The 20019-nt window shown below is 39.5% G+C and overlaps 1 protein-coding gene across 4 annotated transcripts in view; it reads left to right on the plus strand.

Moving 5' to 3' along the window:
* Positions 1-20019, plus strand: part of LOC143032291 (oxysterol-binding protein-related protein 9) — a 103593-nt gene that overhangs the window by 19448 nt on the left and 64126 nt on the right. For 2 of the 4 annotated variants that reach the window (XM_076196767.1, XM_076196770.1), the window contains one exon: positions 3977-4054. The exons of 1 other annotated variant lie outside the window; for it this stretch is intronic. In XM_076196767.1, the coding sequence (XP_076052882.1) occupies positions 3977-4054 (78 nt within the window). Of the gene's footprint in view, positions 1-549; positions 586-3976; positions 4055-20019 lie in introns of those variants that run through there. One more of the 4 variants, XM_076196771.1, reaches the window with a different exon arrangement.

The raw sequence follows: 20019 nt of genomic DNA on the forward strand, positions 1-20019 counted from the left end.
CCTGCAAACCCTGACAGTATCCAATTACGAACCTGCAGTGGCCAACTTCCTATTCATATGTCTATATATCTAGTTAATAAGAATTTATAATCTAGGTCACACATTTAGGAGGGAGAAAAGGTTCTGAAATACAGGTGTCTGAGTATTGTGAGACATCTGGAATTTTTTAACAAAGACTAACAAATCGAAGTTGTGGCATATTGTCTCGGACCTGTTTTCAGCTGTAAGTGGACATTGGGCGTAAGATTCAGCATAGAGGAAGGGGGAAGGGGGTTAGTATGGGCTACAAAAGGAGTGGGAGACAGGTCACATATGAAAAGTGAAGGGGGGAACTTCCTTACATTTGGTTGATTGGATGTGCTTTTATGTGTTGCCTTTATGTGTTAAAATTTCTCCCAGGCATCCTATCCAGTAACTATAAGCATTTTAAATGAATATGAAACATGTGAGCATTGCACTATCCTACCTTAGTTACACAGGAAACATCTCACTAACCATAGTTTATGGTTTTAGATTTGACTTTTTCCTCCAATGGGGGTTCCACAAGTTCATCTGTCCAGAAAAATGTTTCTTGGTATCCTTCAGGTAAATAAGCTTCTTGATTTTTTCCCATGGCCTTGTGATGCACTCCTCTGGTGTTCAATAGATGTGTAGTATGATTAACAATTTTCTTGTACTTATTTTGTCAAATTTTTCTCAGTTTTGTACCCACTTAAAACCAGACTGTGATGGCTAATAATACAGAGTACAAAGGATGATATGGTGGAAATACAGTTGAAGAAATTCGAAGGACACTATAAAGTGATTCCAACTTGAATATGAAGACTGTTCATGATATACAAACCTAGAAAATATATACATGCCCTTCTTAAGACTTTCAGAATTTTATATCTTAAATTAAGTCTGTGTGAAATTAATTGGTCACTGTTTTTAGCAGTCTTTGTAAAAGCATAAAGAATAAAACTATAAAACCCTTTCACTTCCATTCATGATTTGTATAACTGTTCAAATTACTACCAGGCAATTTTATTCAGCTGATTGCAACCCTATGTGCAGCAAAAGGGCTAAACCTATTTTGAATGGGTCCATGACTTTTCGTCGCCGTCTTTTCGTCGCCGGACTTTTCGTCGCCGGACATTTCGTCGCCGCGACTTTTCGTCGCCGGACGTTTCGTCGCCGCGACATTTCGTCCCCGCGACTTTTCGTCGCCCCAAGCATAAATTGTATGCAAAGATTGACAATATTTGAAATATAAAATAATTGAAATATAAAATTGGAAATATATGATTTAATGCCAAATTCAATATACTTCTTCTGATTGATCTTGATGTGATTATTGGTAGTAGCGTCTGTCCAGTCACTTTTTTTCTAGTAATAATCACATAATCCTATTATTATTATTACATTGGTCACCTAATATTATTGATAGTGAAAATTCTTACGGAATTATAAGACTATCAATGATTAACTAGTTGTTAAATTTGTAATTTGTAATTCGTCGCCGGACTTTTCGTCGCCCCAAGCATAAATTGTATGCAAAGATTGACAATATTTGAAATATAAAATAATTGAAATATAAAATTGGAAATATATGATTTAATGCCAAATTCAATATACTTCTTCTGATTGATCTTGATGTGATTATTGGTAGTAGCGTCTGTCCAGTCACTTTTTTTCTAGTAATAATCACATAATCCTATTATTTATTATTATTACATTGGTCACCTAATATTATTGATAGTGAAAATTCTTACGGAATTATAAGACTATCAATGATTAACTAGTTGTTAAATTTGTAATTTGTAATTCGTCGCCGGACTTTTCGTCGCCCCAAGCATAAATTGTATGCAAAGATTGACAATATTTGAAATATAAAATAATTGAAATATAAAATTGGAAAGATATGATTTAATGCCAAATTCAATATACTTCTGATTGATCTTGATGTGATTATTGGTAGTAGCGTCTGTCCAGTCACTTTTTTTCTAGTAATAATCACATAATCCTATTATTTATTATTATTACATTGGTCACCTAATATTATGATAGTGAAAATTCTTACGGAATTATAAGACTATCAATGATTAACTAGTTGTTAAATTTGTAATTTGTAATTCGTCGCCGGACTTTTCGTCGCCTGCAGAACCAGTACCGCAACGACTACGAGACGTTCCAATACTGCCGCATGCTGCCCGCCCTTGCCTTCGTACCTCCGGCCGACGTCATCGACGCCTTCGAGACGCTAGCCGATGAGATGCCCGACGAACTGACACCACTTCTGGACTACTTCGAGGATAACTACGTCGGCAGACCAAATCGAAGAGGTGTTCGGCGCACTCCACTGTTTCCCATTCAACTCTGGAATATGCATCAGCGTGTGCTAGATGAGGAAGACAGAACTACTAACGCTGTCGAGGCATGGCATCGTGGACTTCCAACATTCCTCGGTGCAACCCATCCGACCATCTGGAAGTTTATTAAAGGAATACGACGAATTCAGAAAACTAAGGATGTTGAGATCGAGCAACTCGTAGCGGGCAACGCCGCCCGAGGCCGCCGTCCAATCTACGAGCGGCTGGACGAGAGGATTATGAACATTGTAGAGGACTATGAAAACCGTGACATACTGGATTATCTGAGAGGTATCCCACACAACATCGTGCCTTACTAAAGAACTTTACATTTCAATACATATGGACTATTTACTAATAACTTACTAATTTTATAATAAATGATTTTACCCTTACACTTTAATGAATAGCTTCATAATTATGATTTCGTGTCAAATTATTACTGTATGTTATGCCAATAATAAATTATCATATATACTGACGTGTCAAATATATATTTAGATAATGATGTATTAAATTATTTATTGTAATTTAAATAAAATTGTATTTCATCTACGTAAGTTAGGGCTCAGGTATTTGCAAGTCGGACTGGTTAAGGCAAGAATGAATGGTTTATACGGCACTGAGATGTATAGCTATTTGCCACACTCATATTATTGCATTGGGAGTAGGAATATAAGTACAAGTATGACATTAAATCATATATTTCCAATTGTCAATCTTTGCATACAATTTATGCTTGGGGCGACGAAAAGTCCGGCGACGAAAAGTCGCGGGGACGAAATGTCGCGGCGACGAAATGTCGCGGCGACGAAAAGTCGTGCACCCGAGTGAGAGTGGAGTGGAGTGTATTTAGGGATGGAATGGGTGGGAATGGTTTCTATGCCTTTTCCTTTTTGGCTACCTCCCTTGTAAGGGGGAAAAAGCCTTTGGTATATGTATGTATGTACAAATCTGTATGGAAAAATGTATTTTTACACATCCTCTAGACATATAGTCTTCTTTTAACTCATTCTTTATGGCCTCATGAAGCCCTTGTATCTCAAATCAAGAGTTTTCCTTTGTCTGTTTTTTCCACCCCCTTCCATGATCTGAACATGGGAATCAGGCCCCCTCTCTTTCTTTGATCCTATGGCAGGTCTAGTCATTCTAGACTATCCTATGACCTGCAAAACTGTTTAGTTGTTGGTTTTTGTATTCTCATGATCTTACTGTGTCTTTCATGTTTTCTGGGGACTATACCAGTGCTATAATTCAAATCTAGGCAAGATTAGGGTCTCTGTGATTTTTTTCATTACCACTAAATCCATTTAATGAAATACATCTTTTGTGTTCTTCATCTGCCAGTAAATCTCCACCACAGTCATATTGATATGTTTGTCAAGTAACAAGTCATCCCTCCTAATTTGCCTTTGTAATGTGTACCCAGATCCTTTTCTATGTATTGCAGTGTTCAGATAACAGGAGTGTGGCTATGAGAATATTATACTAAAAAAAATTACGAAAAGATTTTCTCATCATTAATATAAGAAATTTATTTATTTTTTGCAAATTTTACAGCTTGGAACATAGAAAATATGGTATTCAAAGATCTTTACCTTTTATTGAAATGTATTATTTCATAGGCTCATGATGCAGATGAACGAGAGAAGTGGATCCGAGGACTAGAAGACACAATTTTAAGGCATGCTCCTACTGCACGGGTGAGATTATTTTTTCAACCGTTTTGTTATATTAGATTTTTTAGATGAAGTGTCAGAGAAATATGATGGGGTTTACAATGATGGATAAAATGAGAAATGAGGAGGTGAGGAGGAAAGCAGGGGTAAGAAAGGAGCTGGTAGATAGTGATGATGAAAGATTAATGGGATGATTTGGGCACATGGAAAGAAGGAGTGAGGAAAGATTTGCCTAAAGAATGTGGAAAGCAGAGGTGGATGGAATGAATTTGAGGGAGAGACTGAATGATGGACAGCATGAAAGGGATTTTGAGCAAGAGGAGAATGTCTGTTGAGCAGGGGAGGGGGAAGGCAGTGGAGAAAGGAAATTTGATGCAGCCTGAAGGAATTCTTGTCTTCTCTATTTGTTGCATGAGGGGATAAGTAGGGAGAGTCGCTGTGTAAGTGGATCAGCTGGCCTTGCTGTGGATATGCTGTCTTCCTGTATTTACCTAGTTGTATTTTACGGGATGGGAGCTATGCTCGTAGTGACCCACTTTCATATCTCTCCACATCCAGTTTATTCTTAAAATCATGTATAGTTTTGGCATTCACTGTTTCTCCATTTAGTTTGTTCCACACATCATTGACTCTATGTGGGAAGCTATTCTTTTTCAGGTCTCTTCTGTAGCTGTCTTTCTTTAGTTTCTTTTCGTGTCCTCTAAATTCCCTTATGTCCCACTTTAATAAGTCGTCTGTGTCAAGAATTTCCATCCCTTTCATAATTCTGAAAATGGTCAACAAATCACCTCTTTCTCTTCTCTGTTCCAGTGATGACAGATGTAATTTTTCCAATCTTTTTTCGTATGTCAGGTTTGTCAGTGTAGGCACCATCTTTGTCGCTGCTCTTTGTATTCTTTCTAACTTTCTTATGTTCTTCTTTGTGCTAGGTGCCCATAGTGTTGCAGCATATTCTAGTTTAGGTCTTATCAGTGTAACAGCTATTTTTTTAATCATCTCCTCATCTATGTAGTCAAAAGCCACTTTCATTTACCTCAAAAAGTTATAAGTCTGTCCAAATAATTTATTGACATGTTTATCAGGTGTCAAGTCACTTGAGATGATTACTCCCAGGTCCCTTTCTGAATCGACTTTTTTGACTTCTTTGTATCCAATTTTGTACTGTCCCAGTACTCTATTTTTACTTTTTCCAAATTCCATTATGCTACATTTTTTAATGTTGAAATTCATCTCACTTTTCCAACTCCATTCCCATATTTTGTCTAGGTCTTCTTGTAGCGATGTGCCATCTCCTTCTGTTCTTACTTTCTTTAGTGATTTGGCATCGTCAGCAAAGAAGTTCATATAACAGTTAACTCCCTCATCCATATCATTTATATATATGGCAAACATTAAAGGAGCCAGTACAGAGCCTTGTGGGATGCCACATTTCTTATCTTCCCAGTTTGAATTTTTGTCTCTAAGTACATACATACATATACCAAAGGCTTTTTCCCCCTTACATGGGGGGTAGCCAAAAAGAAAAAGGCATAGAAACCACTCCCCCCCTTTCCATTCCCTACATATTCCACTCCCCTCCACCCTCCTCCCTCCCTCTCATCTTGACACCTCCTGGATGACGGGTCATCCCTGCATCCTGTCCACTGCCCTGGGTCAGAAGCAGTGTTGCAAGACACAGCACATCTACAACAAGGCTGCTTCATTAAATCGGCGACCCCCCTCTCCGTCCCCTCACTCAGAAAAGGAGAAGACGGGGAGAAATCTCTTCGGGCTGCATCAAATTTCTCACACATACTTCCTCACCCCCCATCCCCACCCACTCCCCCTCATACAACACAGCATCATCCATACACAACCCTTCTCTATTCACCCCTACCTTCTGTCCTCTCCGGTCCTTCCTCAACAGATATTCCTCTCTTTTGTAATGCCCCTTTTACCCCATCCATCCATCTCATCCTAGGATGCCCCCTCATATTTACTCCTTCCACCTCTGCTTTCCATACCTCTTTTACTAATCTTTCTTCACTCATTCTTTCCATGTGTCCAACCCATCCTAATACTCTTTCATCAACCCAATCTCCCAACTCCCTTTCCACCCCCATTCTCCTCCTCACCTCATTTCTCACTCTATCTAGCCTAGTAACCCCTCAGACATTTCATCTCAAACACATTCAATCTCCTTCTCTTTTCCTCTCTTATGTTCCATGTTTCTGCCCCATAGAGTGCTGCTGGCACAATCACTCCTTCATATATCCTCCTCTTAGCATCCATTCCCAGATGTCTATTTCTCATTACACTTTTTAATCCACCAAGGCATTTACTCACTTCTCTAAATCTACATTCTACCTCCACCCCCACTCCTCCCTTTCCTGCCACATTTGCACCCAAGTATCTAAAACTATCCACTTCCTCCAGTCTCTCACCCTTAATGCTCACTTCCAGCCTGCTGTCACTCTCTCCCCTTGTACATCTCATCACCTTACTTTTGCCCACATCTCTAGCTTCCTTCCTTCACACCTTCTCAAACTCTGTCACTAACTTCCTCAATCCCTCCTCTGATCCTGCTACAAGCACAGTGTCATCAGTAAACAACAACTGGCTTATTTCCCACTTTCCTCCATTTTCTTTAACCATCTCCAACCCCCTACCCACCACCCTTGCATTCACCTCTCGCACCACCCCTCCATGTATAGATTGAACAGCCAGGGCAACATAACACATCCCTGACAAAGTCCCACCTTTACCTCAAACCATTCACTCTCTCCATTTCTAATCCTAACACAAGCTCAACTATTCTCGTAAAAACTCCTGACTGCCCTTAACAGCTTTCCTCCTATCCCATATATCTGTAGTACCTCCCACAGTGTCTTCCTGTCTACCCAGTCGTAAGCCTTTTCCATACATATACCAAAGGCTTTTTCCCCCCCTACTCGGGGGGGGTAGCCACTCCTCTCCATCCTCCACCCTCCCTCCCATCTTTGCATCTCCTGGATGATGGGTCATCCCTGCATCCTGTCCACTGCCCTGGGTCAGAAGCAGTGTCGCAAGATACAGCCCATCCACAACAAGGCCACTTCATAAATTCGGCGACCCCCCTCTCCGTCCCCCCATGCAGAAAAGGAGAAGACGGGGAGAAATCCCCTCGGGCTGCGTCAATTTTTTTCTCATACATACTTCCTCACCCCCCATCCCCCCCCTCATGCATCACAGCATCATCTATACACAACCCCTCTCCATTCACCCTATCTTCTGTCCTCTCCCGTCCTTCCTCCACAGACATTCCTCTCTTTTGTAATGCCCCTTTCACCTCATCCATCCATCTCATCCTAGGACGTCCCCTCATATTCACTCCTTCCACCTCTGCCTTCCACACTTCTTTTACTAATCTTTCTTCACTCATTCTTTCCATGTGTCCAAAACATCCTAATACTCTTTCATCAACCCTATCTCCCAGTTCCCTTTTCCAAATCCATAAAAGCCCAAAAAACACCCTCACCTTTTCCTATAGCTTTCTCACATATCTATCTTACCACAAAAATCTGATCTACACAACCCCTACCTGTCCTAAAACCACACTGTTCCTCACCAATTCCCTCTGTTCCTCTCCTGACCCTCTCAATCAAGACCCTTCCCAACTACACTTAACAAGCTGATCCCTCTGAAACTACTACACTCACACTTGTCCCCCTTTCCCTTGTAAAGCAGAACAATACAGGCACTCCTCCAGTCCTCCGGCACTCTACCTTCTCATAAACTAACAATAACCTCACCAGCCAGTCCACCATAACTATACCACCTTCAGACATTCTGCATGGCATCCATCCAGACCAGGTGCCTTATCTGCTCTCATCTTAACAGCTGCTTTCACTTCATCTTTCCCTATTTCTCCTCCATTTTCCTCACTCATCACTCTCATTTTCTTAGCGCTTCACACTGCAACTACCTTTCCCTCCCTATCCTCCTTCACATTTAGCAACTCCCTAAAATACTCTACCCACCTTCCTCTCACTGCCTTCTCTTCCATTATCATCTCTCCATCTGCACCTTTTACTTTTTCTCCTCTACTTGATTCACCTCCTCTTCCTTTTTTAATTTCTTTCCAAAACATCTTTTTATTACTTTCAAAATTTTCTGTCATACTCTTACCCCACTTCACATCTGCTCTTGTCTTTGCATCCTTTCTCTTTACCTTGTACCTCTCATACGATTCCCCCGTCCTAATTTGTAGACAATCTATGAAAGCCTGCTTCTCTTCTACATCCTTCTTTGCTTCCTAAACCCACCACTCGCTACCCTTCCTTCCATTTCCTCCCTCCCTCCTTGTTCCACACACCACCCTTGCACACCTTAGGACTCCCTCCTTGAAGCATCCCCATTCCTCCTCCATTCCTAGGGCTACTCTATCCTTCACTACCTCCCACTCCTCTCTCAACTTCTTATACTCATTCTCCTTTTCTTTCTCATTTAAGCAGTTCAGTCTAAGTACCTCCCTACCTTCTGCCCTTTTCCTCTTTCTCCACCTATTCTCAACTCTCAATTTACCTTACACCAGAAAATGATCTGATATTCCCCCACTCTCTCCCCATAGGACATGTACATCCTTAACTCCTCCTACCATACCCCTGGTCACCACTATATAGTCCATTAACGCTCTACCACCCTTCCATCCACCACCTTCTCCCATGTATACTTATGCTTGAATTTCTTCCTAAACACTGTATTTGCTATCATCAACTCTCTTTCAAGACACATCTCCATCAATTCTCCACTACAATTTTTACCTGGAACTCCATACTTCCCAATCACTCCATCCATTGGTTCATTTACTACCCTAGCATTAAGGTCTCCCAATACAACTACATTGACATTTCTCCCTAATCCCTCTATGCACTCATTTGTATCTACCCAAAAAGCCTCCCTTTCCTCTACGCTCTTCTCACTACCAGGCCCATATGCACTTACAACAACCCACATCTCCCTTCCCAGCTTCACCTTCATCCACATCAACCTTGAAGAAACCTCCTTCCACTCCACTACACACTTACCTATCTCTTCACTTACTAGTATAGCCACCCCTTCTCTCCCTCGTCCCCTCTTCACTCCTGAGTACCTCCCAACTACACTCCCAAACTCACACTCACCCCTCCCTTTCATTTTAGTTTCACTCAAAGCCAGCACATCCATCTTTCTTCTCACAAACATACTGCCTATCTCTTCCCTTTTACTCTCATCTGTACCACATCCATGCACATTAAAAGACCCAAACCTTAGGGTACTGGTTGGAAAACTCCCAGACCCTCTTATGCTTTTACTTTTTTTTAGGAACATCCCCTTTGTGACTACAGGTAGCAGAACTCCTAATCCCATCCCCTGTCCTGTTTTTTGTCGCCTTTTACAACTCGATTGGAAAGACTTGGTGGTAGCATTTTTTTCCCCCACTACAGGGTAGGCAAAAAAAGGAAATGAATATTCAGAGAAATGGTACAGGACAGTAACAAAGGGTTGGGGGACAGTATAACGGAGGGACAGTTGTAGTATAAAAGTGTCATCATTTCTCTATGAACAAATTTTTCCTCTATCACAGACAAAATGATGTGTGGCTCTGGTCCGTAGGGGCGCCCCATATAGACCTTAGAATATCAGCTGCATGCTACTTTGCCACAATAACATGCAGCCAATACTCCTGATGGGGTACCACTCTCATTTTTCTCCCAGTTAAGAAATCCTTCATCCATTCCAGCAGTTTTCCTTGTATTCTTCCTATTATTTCAGTTTTTCTTATTAATATTTTAAGTGGTACTTTGTTGAATGCCTTCTGCAAATCCAAAAATATACAATCTGCCCAGCCATCTCTTTCTTGTATTATCTCAATTAATCTCGAGTAAAAGCAGATTAGGTGTGTGGTGCATGATCTTCCACTTCTAAAGCCAAATTGTTTGGGGTTTATTATTTTATTTTCTTCCAAGTGTTTGGTCCATTTGTTTTTGATGACCTTTTCGCATATTTTTGCTACTGTGCTTGTAAGGGATACTGGTCTGAAGTTTGTAGGATCTTCCCTATTTCCTCCTTTATATATTGGTACTATGTTTGCATCTTTCCAATCTTGGAGCTAAGATGAGAGGGAAACAAATGGGTGGTGGATGGGAGTGGAGTGGGTGGGACTGGGTGCATGCTTTGGCTGGCTACCTTCCCTATAAGGGTGTAGAGGCCCTTGGTATATAGATAGTATTTTTTTTCTCAGTTCTTTAGAAAATAATGTGTAACTATTTAATGTGTATCCATATATTTAAACCATACAAAAACATATGAATGTAAGACAAAACTACCAGGAAATGTAGATCTACAAGTAGGAAATGATAGATATATGTTATGGAGATGGGGTAGAAAAGATGGGAAGTTGGGTGATTATAGTTGTAAAAAGGAAATACATAAGATATTATAATGAAGTCCTGTGAAGCACTGTGTCTTGCTGTATTGCTGTCAACACAAGCATTGTGGAGAGGTACAGGGATGACTTCACCCATGAGGTGCTGAGTTGGGAAGGGTGTTCACTGGGTGCATTCTTTTGCTTGGCTACCCCACTTATAAGGGAGAGCCTTTGGAATGAATGTATGTGTTTTGCATTCCCTACTGGCTAGGAAATTTGCCAACCATTTCTTTTACAAGGAGCTAAGATAAAAAAGAAAACAGTTGATGGATGGTCTGGGTGTGGGATGGGTGAAGGATGGGCATATGCCTTGGCCAGCTACATCACTTATGATGGGAAAGAGGCCTTTTGGTATATAGATTACTTTTCATTGTCATGCATTCCAGTTTCCATGATCTGTTTTGACAGGGTGTGTTTATGGACTGTCAAAAGCCATTTTTGTATATTTTGCCACCAGTATTGTTTTGTCAGGTACTACTTTCATGATGTGATTGGTGGTATGTAGATGTTTTTAATGTTTATTTTTTCATTGGGAAAGGGGAATGTCTGTTGAAGAAGGATGGGATAGGACAGAAGATAGGGGTTAACGGAGAATGGTTGTGTATGTATGATGCTGTGATTCATGAAAGGGAGTAGGTGGGGGATGGGGGGTGAGGGAGTATGTGTGAAAAATAAATTGATGCAGCCCGAAGGAATTTCTGCTTGAGAGAACAGAGAGGTGGGGTTGCCAATATAATAAAGCAGCCTTGCTGTGCATTTGCTTTGTCTTGTGAAACTGCTTCTGACCCAGGGCAGTGGGCGAGATGCAGGATGACTATCCAGGAGGAGCCAAGATAAGAGGGAGGGAGGGAGGGGGGTGGATGAGAGTGGAGTATGTTGGGGATGAAATGGGTGGGAGTGGATTTTATGCCTTTGTTTTTTTGCTACCTCCCTTGTAAGGGGGAAGAAGCCTGTGGTATATGTATGTATGTATATATGTATTTTTTCTTTGTGTTTGTTTAGTGATTATTTCCACTGTAGTGTCTGTGATTGTATATGTATATTTTTTATTTGTTGGAAAATTGTATACTTTTGTGTAGAAGTGTTGAGTCCACCTTTGTGGCATATTTACCTAGGTGTAATATACAAAGTTGAAGCTATGCTCATCAGGTTCTATGTCTAGATCTCTGTTTACCCAACTTTGTCTTATATTCAGTGTTTTGACTTTTTTATTGTGATGTCATTTGTGAAAATTTGTATGGTGATAGTTTTTTTTCTTGTATTAGTACTTTGTGTGTGGTATGGTTGAGATATTATTGGTATTTCTTTTAGTATGTTTAGGTTATGATTGTTTTGTATTGGGATATTTTTTTTTACTAAGTTTGGGTTTGTACTGGCAGCAGGGACAGTTTGTTGTGTATTTTATAGAGTGAGAGTGGTACATCAGGCTGTGTGATGTCATCATGGATTTTTTTGGGCCTTTATGGATTTGGAGAAGGCTTATGACAGGGTAGACAGGAAGGCACTGTGAGAGATTTTGCAGATATATGGTATTGGGGGAAAGCTGTAAAGGGCAGTGTAGAGTTTTTACAAGAGTAGAGCCTGTTTAAGAATGGGAATTGGAGAGAATGAGTGGTTTAAGGTAAAGGTGGGACTGCATCTGGGATGTGTCATGTTGCCATGGCTTTTTAATGTGTACTTGGATAGGGTGGTGTGGGAGGTAAACACAAGGGTACTGGGCTGGGCATTGGAGATGGTTAAAGAAAGTAGAGAAAAGTGGGAGATAAGCCAGATGTTTGTTGATGACACTGTATTTGTAGCAAGATCAGAGGAAGGATTAAGGAAGTTAGTGACAATTTGGGAAGGTGTGCAAAAGAAGTTGAAGATATATGTGGGTAAAAGTAAGGTGATGCGATGTACAAGGGGAGAGGATGGCAGAAAATTGGAAGGGAGTATTAAAGGAGAGAGGTTGGAGGAAGTGATAGCTTTAGATTCTTGGGTGCAAATGTGGTGGGAAAGGGAGGAGTCGAGGTGGAGGTAGAATGTAGATTGAGAGAAGCAAGTAAATGCCTTGGTGGATTAAAAAGTGTAACAAGAAATAGACATTTGGGAATGGATGCTAATAGGAGATTGTATGAAATAGTGATTGTGCCAACAGCACTGTACAGGGTGTTCGGGATAAATTCGATAATTTTTTTTATCTTCTGTCATTTCAGAACCATTTGAAAGATTTGATAGTGGTGAAGTGCAACAGGTAGCTGATTCTGTGTACTATTGGTGGGTGTGAGAGCTAGAGGGTATGGACAACTGGAAAACACTGGAATATTAGAAGAGAACCTGCATATTGATGATTTGCCCTGGATTAAAGAATTCTGAAAACTTAACTGTAGCTTAGTGCTCCTAGAATACCATGAAGGCCGTGAGATGTGAGCTGGAGAATTGCGATGGAGATATGGAAGCAGTGGCAAGCAGGAAGGATCATAGCAGGCGTTCTGACTCTGTCCACACAATGAAATTTGTTGAGAAGCTGCAAAAAAGGTGCGGCAAGATCCAGGCAAGGCTATCCGGACCTTGGCGAGAGAGATGGGTGTCAGAGTGGCAACTATGAAGAAAGTGCTGAACGAGAATCTTTGCTACTCCTCATACAAGAGGCACAAGGGCCAACTATTCACTGCCAAGGCCCAAGAGAACTGCCTTATGAAAGCCAAGAAACTCTTCAACAATGTCAAACACCTAGTCGAGCCAGGGATGCTCTGGTTCTTCTCAGACAAGAACTTCTGCCAAGACCAGTTGCACAATGCACAGAACAGCAGGTGGCTAGCCTACTGTCCACATGAAGACCAAGTTCCCTCAAACTGTATTTACTTGTTGTATTTCATGGGACGAGAGCTATACTCCTAGTGACCCGCTTTTGTATCTCTCCACATCCAGTTTGTTCTTAAAGTCTTGTATAGTTTTGGGACTCACTGTTCCCATTTAGTTTGTTCCAGATATCAGTCACTGTGATGGTCTTTGGGTGTGTTTCCAGCAAAGACCACATCATGCCACCTCACATCTTTGAAGAGGGACTCAGACTCACTTCAGATGGTTATATTGAGTTGCTGTCCAGTGTTGTCAAGTGCTGGGTGGAGAGGGTGGCTGTGGGATGACCATATGTGTGTCAGCAGGACTCGGCTCTGTGTCACACCTCTGGGAAAATCCAGAAGTGGTTTTCTGAGAACTTCTATGACTTCACCAGTCCCAACATCTGGCCCCCCCAACTCGCCTGATTGCAACCCCATGGACTATTTTGTGTGAGGTGCAGTTGAAAAAGACACCAGCTGTACTGCCTGCAACACCAAGGATGAGCTGATTGCCAGGATCAAACTGGTGTTTAGGCATTTCTTGAAGGACACCGTGAAGGCTGCGTGCTGCAGGTTCAGGTCCCATCTGGAGGCCATGGTGTAGGCTTATGGTGGCTTCTTTGAGTGAGCTGTATTTGGCAAAAGAATCAAAGAGATGCACTTTGAATTTTGAGAATACATAAATTTTTGGCCAAGATATGATGATTTTCCATTCTGAAAAAGTGTCAAATTTATCCCAAACATCCTGTATGGGGCAGAAACATGGAACATATGAGAGGAAGAGAGGAGGAGTTTGAATATGTTTGAGATGAAATGCCTGAGAAGTATGATAGGGATTACTAGGGTGGATAGAGTGAGAAAGGTGAAGAGGAGGGTGGGGGTGGAAAGGGAGTTGGGAGATAGGATGGATGAAAGAGTATAAGGATGATTTAGACTCTTGAAAAGAATGAGTGAAGAAAGGTTAGTATAAGAGATGTGGAAGGCAGAGGTGGAAGGAATGAACATGAGGGGCTGACCAAGGATGAGATGGATGGATGGAGTAAAAAGGGCATTGGGAAAGAGGGGAATGTCTATTGAGGAAGGAAGGGAGAGGACAAGATAGGGGTGAGTGGAGAATGGTTGTGTATGGATGATACTGTGATGTATGAAAGGGAGTGAATGGGGGACGGTGGAGTGAGGGAGTATGTGTGAATGATAATTTGACACACCCCTAAGGGATTTCTCCCTGTCTTCTCTTTTTCTGCATAAGGGGATGGAGAGAAGGGTTGACTTTGCTGTGTATGTGCTGTGTCTTGCTACACTGCTTCTGACTCAGAGCAGTGGGCAAGATGCAGGGATTACCTGTCATCCAGGAGGAGCCAAGATAAGAGGGAGGGAGGTGTGTGAATGGGAGTGGAGTATGTGGGGATGGAATGGGTGGGAGTGGATTTTATGCTTTTTTTTTTTTTTTTTGTACAATGCACTGCCTATGAAGGCCTATAGAACATGACTGCCTAGTCCAAGTGTGCGTATGCAGATGGCATCATCTTAGTTGCCACCTATTACAATTATAGAGATTAATTTATTTGTACATTTATATTTTAAATTATAGTACCTGAACTACATGCAAAATGGATTTTATATATACTCATGTGTATGTATGAATGTGAATGTTAATAATTATAATGTTAGATATAGATGTTATGGTAATTAAGCCAAACATGTTGAGCACAAAGACGTCAGGGTGTGGTACATAAGTGTGTGTTCATATACAAAAACTAAGTTAATGTACAAGGCGCTGCAATGAAGGCCTTTAGAATGTGGCTGCTTACCCCAAGTGTGGGTATGTGAATGGCATCATCTTAGTTGCCAACTATTACAATTATAGAGATTAATTTATTTGTATATATATTTTGAATTACCTTATACTACCTGCACTACATGCAAAATGGATTTTATTTGTACTCATGTATTTATTTTTACCTAGTATCTTACGGGAAGAGGAGCTATGCTCATGGTGTCCCGTCTTTGTATCTTGCAGTGTCTAGTTTGCTCTTAAATTTGTGTATAGTTTTTGCACACACTATCATTTTGTCCAGTTTGTTCCAGATATCCACTGCTCTGTGTGGATTTCTCTCTCTCTCTCTCTCTCTCTCTCTCTCTCTCTCTCTCTCTCCAGGTTTCTTCTATAACTGTCCTTTTTGCAGTACAATAAAGTAGCATAATTTCTCTAAGATTAGAGATTTTCTTTAACATAGACAAAATTATGTGGCACTAGTCCATAGGGGAACCCCATATAGTCCCTAAAGCATTGGCCGCACGCTATTGAGCAATTTATATTGCACAATAATATGCAGCCTGTACCCCAGAACAGGCCAATCAAAAGTAATCATAGAAAAAGAAAGAAATCATTCTGGGCTGCATCAATTTATCATCTGTTCACAACTGTTCTTCATTCACACATATCTTGCCCTCTTCCTTCCCTGTTCAACAGCCATTTCCCTTTTACTCAAGCCCCCTTCACCTTATCCATCCATCTCATTCATAGTCTTCCCTTCAAGTTCAGTTTGTTCATCTCTGCATTCAGAACTCTTTTGCTAGTCTTTTTTCACTCATTTTTTCCATATTCCTAAACCAGCCCTGAATTCTGTTGTCAATCATATCTGCCAGCTCCCTTTCCACCTCCACTCTCTGGCTCACTCCTCATTTCTCACTCTATCCATCTTTGTAAACCCCACCATACTTCTTGAAACACTTTATCTCAAACACATTTAAATATCTTCATTCTCTTGTACATTCCATATATATATATATATATATATATATATGTGTGTGTGTGTGTGTGTATTTACCTAGTTGTATTTACCTAGTTGTATTTTACGGGAAGGGGAGCTATGCTCGTGGGGTCCCGTCTTCATATCTCATTTTATCTAAACTATTTTTAAATTCATGTATTGTTTTTGCACACACCACTTTCTCATCTAACTTATTCCAACTGTCTATTACTCTGTGAGGAAAGCTGTTCTTTTTTGCATCTCTTCTATAGCTGTCTTTCTTGATTTTCTTTCCGTGCCCTCTTGTATTTCTATCATCCCATTTTATCAGATTCTCTCTATCAGTAATTTCTATGCCTTTCATGATTCTGTAAATAGCTATCAAATCTCCTCTCTCTCTTCTTTGCTCTAGTGTCTGTAGTTCAAGTTTTGGTAGTCTCTCTTCATATGATAGTTTTGAGAGTGTTGGTGCCAATTTTGTAATTGCTCTTTGTATTCTTTCAAGTTTTTTATACATTTTTTTGTACTTGGTGACCACATTGTTGCTGCATATTCCAATCTTGGTCTTATCAGAGTGATTAGAATTTTCTTCACCATTTCTTCATCCAGGTATGTAAATGCCACTTTGATTGTTCTTATTAAATTATAAGTTTCGCCAAAAATCTTATTTATATGTTTCTCAGGTGACATATTATTCATAACAATGACTCCCAGGTCCTTGTCATTTTCTACTTTTTTTATTCCTTCTTCTCCCAATTTATATGATCCTGTTATTCTGTTTTTGCTTTTTCCAAATTCCATTATACTACACTTCTTAGTGTTGAACTCCATCTCCCACTTCCTACTCCATTCCCATACATTATTTAGATCACTCTGTAGTGACTCACAATCTTCTTCCATGTTCACTTTTTTTTAATAGTTTTGCATCATCTGCAAAGAAGCTCATATAGCTTTCTATTCCTTCATCCATATCATTAATATATATAGCAAACATTATTGGGGCTAGAACTGTTCCTTTTGGAACACTGCTTATTACGTCATCCCATTTTGAGTGTTTGTCTCTTATCATTACTCTCATTTTTCTTTCTTGCAAAAAGTCTTCCATCCATTTAAGCAGTTTGCCCTGTATTCCTCCTTCAGTTTCTAATTTCTTAAGCAACTTCTTATGTGGTACTTTGTCAAAAGCTTTTTTTAGGTCTAGAAATGCACAATCGGCCCATCCATCTCTTTCTTGTATTATATCTATTAGCCTTGAATAGAAACATATTAAATTGGTGACGCATGATCATCCTTGTCTGAATCCAAATTGCCTTGGATTTAGCACGCTGTTTTTTTGTTTGTTTTTTCTAAATATTTTACCCATTTACTTTTGATAATTCTTTCACAAATGTTTGCTATTGTACTTGCTAGAGAGACTGGTCTATAGTTGGTAGGGTCTTCTTTATTTCCTCCTTTATATATAGGTACTATATTTGCTTTTTTCCAATCTTCTGGAACTTTTCCTTCTTTCAAGGAACTGTTTATTATGCTATGTATTTTGTCTGCCAGTTCATTTCTGCATTCTTTCAAAATCCAGTTTGCTATTTCATCTGGTCCATGCAATTTTCTAACATCAAGATTACTCAAGTGTTTCATTATTTCATTCTTTGTTACTTCTATTTCTTTCATAGGGGGGACTTTCTCTTTCCATTCGATCTCTTCCGGTTGTATATTCTCCCTTGTAAACACTGATTTAAAATGCCTGTTCATAATTTCCGCCATTTCTATTTCCTCTGTGTATTCAACTCCTTGTCTTAATTTCTCCAAGTCTTGTTTGTTTTTCAGTTTGTTGTTTACAAATCTGTAAAATAGTTTTGGTTGATCTTTACATTTTTCTATGACATCTTTTTCATATTTTCTCTTTTCCTCTCTGCATGCTTGTACATATTCATTTCTATAACAAGTGTATATTTTCCATTTTTCAGGTCTTCTGTCTTTCTTCCATTTGGTCCAAGCTTTGTCTCTTTTGTCTTTTAACACTCTACAACTTTTGTTGTACCAGCACTTTACATATTCTTTTTCTTGGTTTTGTCTTGGGGCATACTTTTCCACTCCTTTTTTTTTTTTTTTATAAATTTTTGTCAAAATATTCCATTTCTCTTCTACTGTTGTATCTTCTTTGTGTATTCTTTCCCAGTTTTCATTTTGAAAGAATTCTCCTATTTTATCAAAATTTATTTTTTCATACATCAATCTTCCTTTTCTATATTGTTCATTTCATGTATTTTTTTCTCATTTAGTTCTAGTTCTATCAATATGTGGTCACTTTTACTTATTGGTGCCTGGTATTCTATCTTTTCCACTATTTCAGGTTCTGATGTGATTATTAGGTCTAGTCTCGATGGTTCTTCATTTCTATACCTAGTGTTCTCTTGAATCCATTGTGTCATTGTGTGGTCAATAATCATCTCAAGTAGAACATTTCCCCATGAGTCTTCTCCACCCTTTACGGTCATCTCTTCCCAGCAGATTTCTTTGCAATTATAGTCGCCCATCATAACTATTCTTCCTCCATCTTCCATTATCTTGTTTAATGTTATTCTTGTGTCTTCTAACATACTTTTATGTTCACTCTCTTCCCACGAGGCTGTTTTTGGGGGCACGTAGTTTATTACAAACTTTCTGCTCTTCTTATCTGTCTTCTACTTCTATCATAATCATCTCTACTCTATTCTTTCCATATGTGACACTCTTCACGTTTATATCCTTCTTAGTCAGGAACATAACTCCACGCCCTTGTTTTATCTCTCTGTTTCTAATCCAATAATTATGCATTGTGTCCTATGCTGTTGGGTGGTAGTGGACCCTTTAATTTTGTCTCTACAATTCCCATTATGTCCGGTTCTTTTTCCTTCAGATACTCGTTCAGTTCATTCAGTCCTGTTATTAATCCATCTATATTTGTGTAGGACACTCTTAACTTTCTGTTATTTCCATTGTATTCTCCGTTTCTTTTTTGTTTCTCTCTGTTATGGTCCATTTCCTCAATTTCATATTCACTACTCTCCAGTAGAATTCTTGTTTTTCTGACTCTGTTCTGGTCTCGTTTTTTTCTTTAGCTTCTTTCCTTTTCATTTTTTCTTCCTCTCTTTCCTCTTTATTCATTTCTCTTTTTATCCATACCTTTTTATATTGTTCACTTGCTGCTAGCTTCCCTGTTTTTGCTAAGATGTTCTCTGCTGTTGTTTGTGATCTGAATTTAATCTTAATTGGTCTGGTCTTATCTGTACTATATTTTCCAAGCCTAAATATCCCTTCGATTTGTTTCATGATTTCAGGTTCATCTTCCTGAACTAATTCTAGTAAACTGCTTACTTTTTCTTTTTCCTCACTGATTCTTGAAGTTCTATCTAGTTTATTTTTCTCTTCCATTCCTAATATAATTATACATTTCTTTTTATCTGCTTAGTCTCTTACTATATTCTCCTTCTGTCTCATCACTTTGATAACTGAGTCTTCAGTTTGTTCTTTCATTTGCTGTTTAATTATATCAGTAAATGCAGCTTTACTGTTTTCCTGTATTTTTCTCCACCCCTGTGCTTCTTTTGCTATGGCCTCTTTATTGTCTTTATTGTTCCTTTTTAATTCTTCATTCTCCTCTTTTACTTCTTTTAACTGTCTTTTTAATTCTTCTATTTCATTAGTTAATTTTTTTTTCCCCTTCTCTAGTTCTTCCAATCTTTCAACCCTTTGCGCAATTTTTGACATACTACCGAACCTAATCTCCCAATGTTCGGTCATTTGTTCAAGTTTTTCCTCTAGTCTTGCCAGTCGGGGGAAGTTGGTATCCGCCCCCCCCCCTCATTAAATCCATGGAAATTATTATCCTCACCTTCTATTGGGCTGCTCTTATCTATGTTTCTAATCTTTACATTTTTGTTAGTCCCTTCATCTTTACTAAATTGCTCTGGCCTGCGTTTGTTTATATGGCGTCTGCCTGCCTGGACC

Source organism: Oratosquilla oratoria, chromosome 13 (assembly GCF_046742065.1).
Source record: "Oratosquilla oratoria isolate Oo_2021 chromosome 13, ASM4674206v1, whole genome shotgun sequence".
Lineage (NCBI taxonomy): Eukaryota > Metazoa > Arthropoda > Malacostraca > Stomatopoda > Squillidae > Oratosquilla > Oratosquilla oratoria.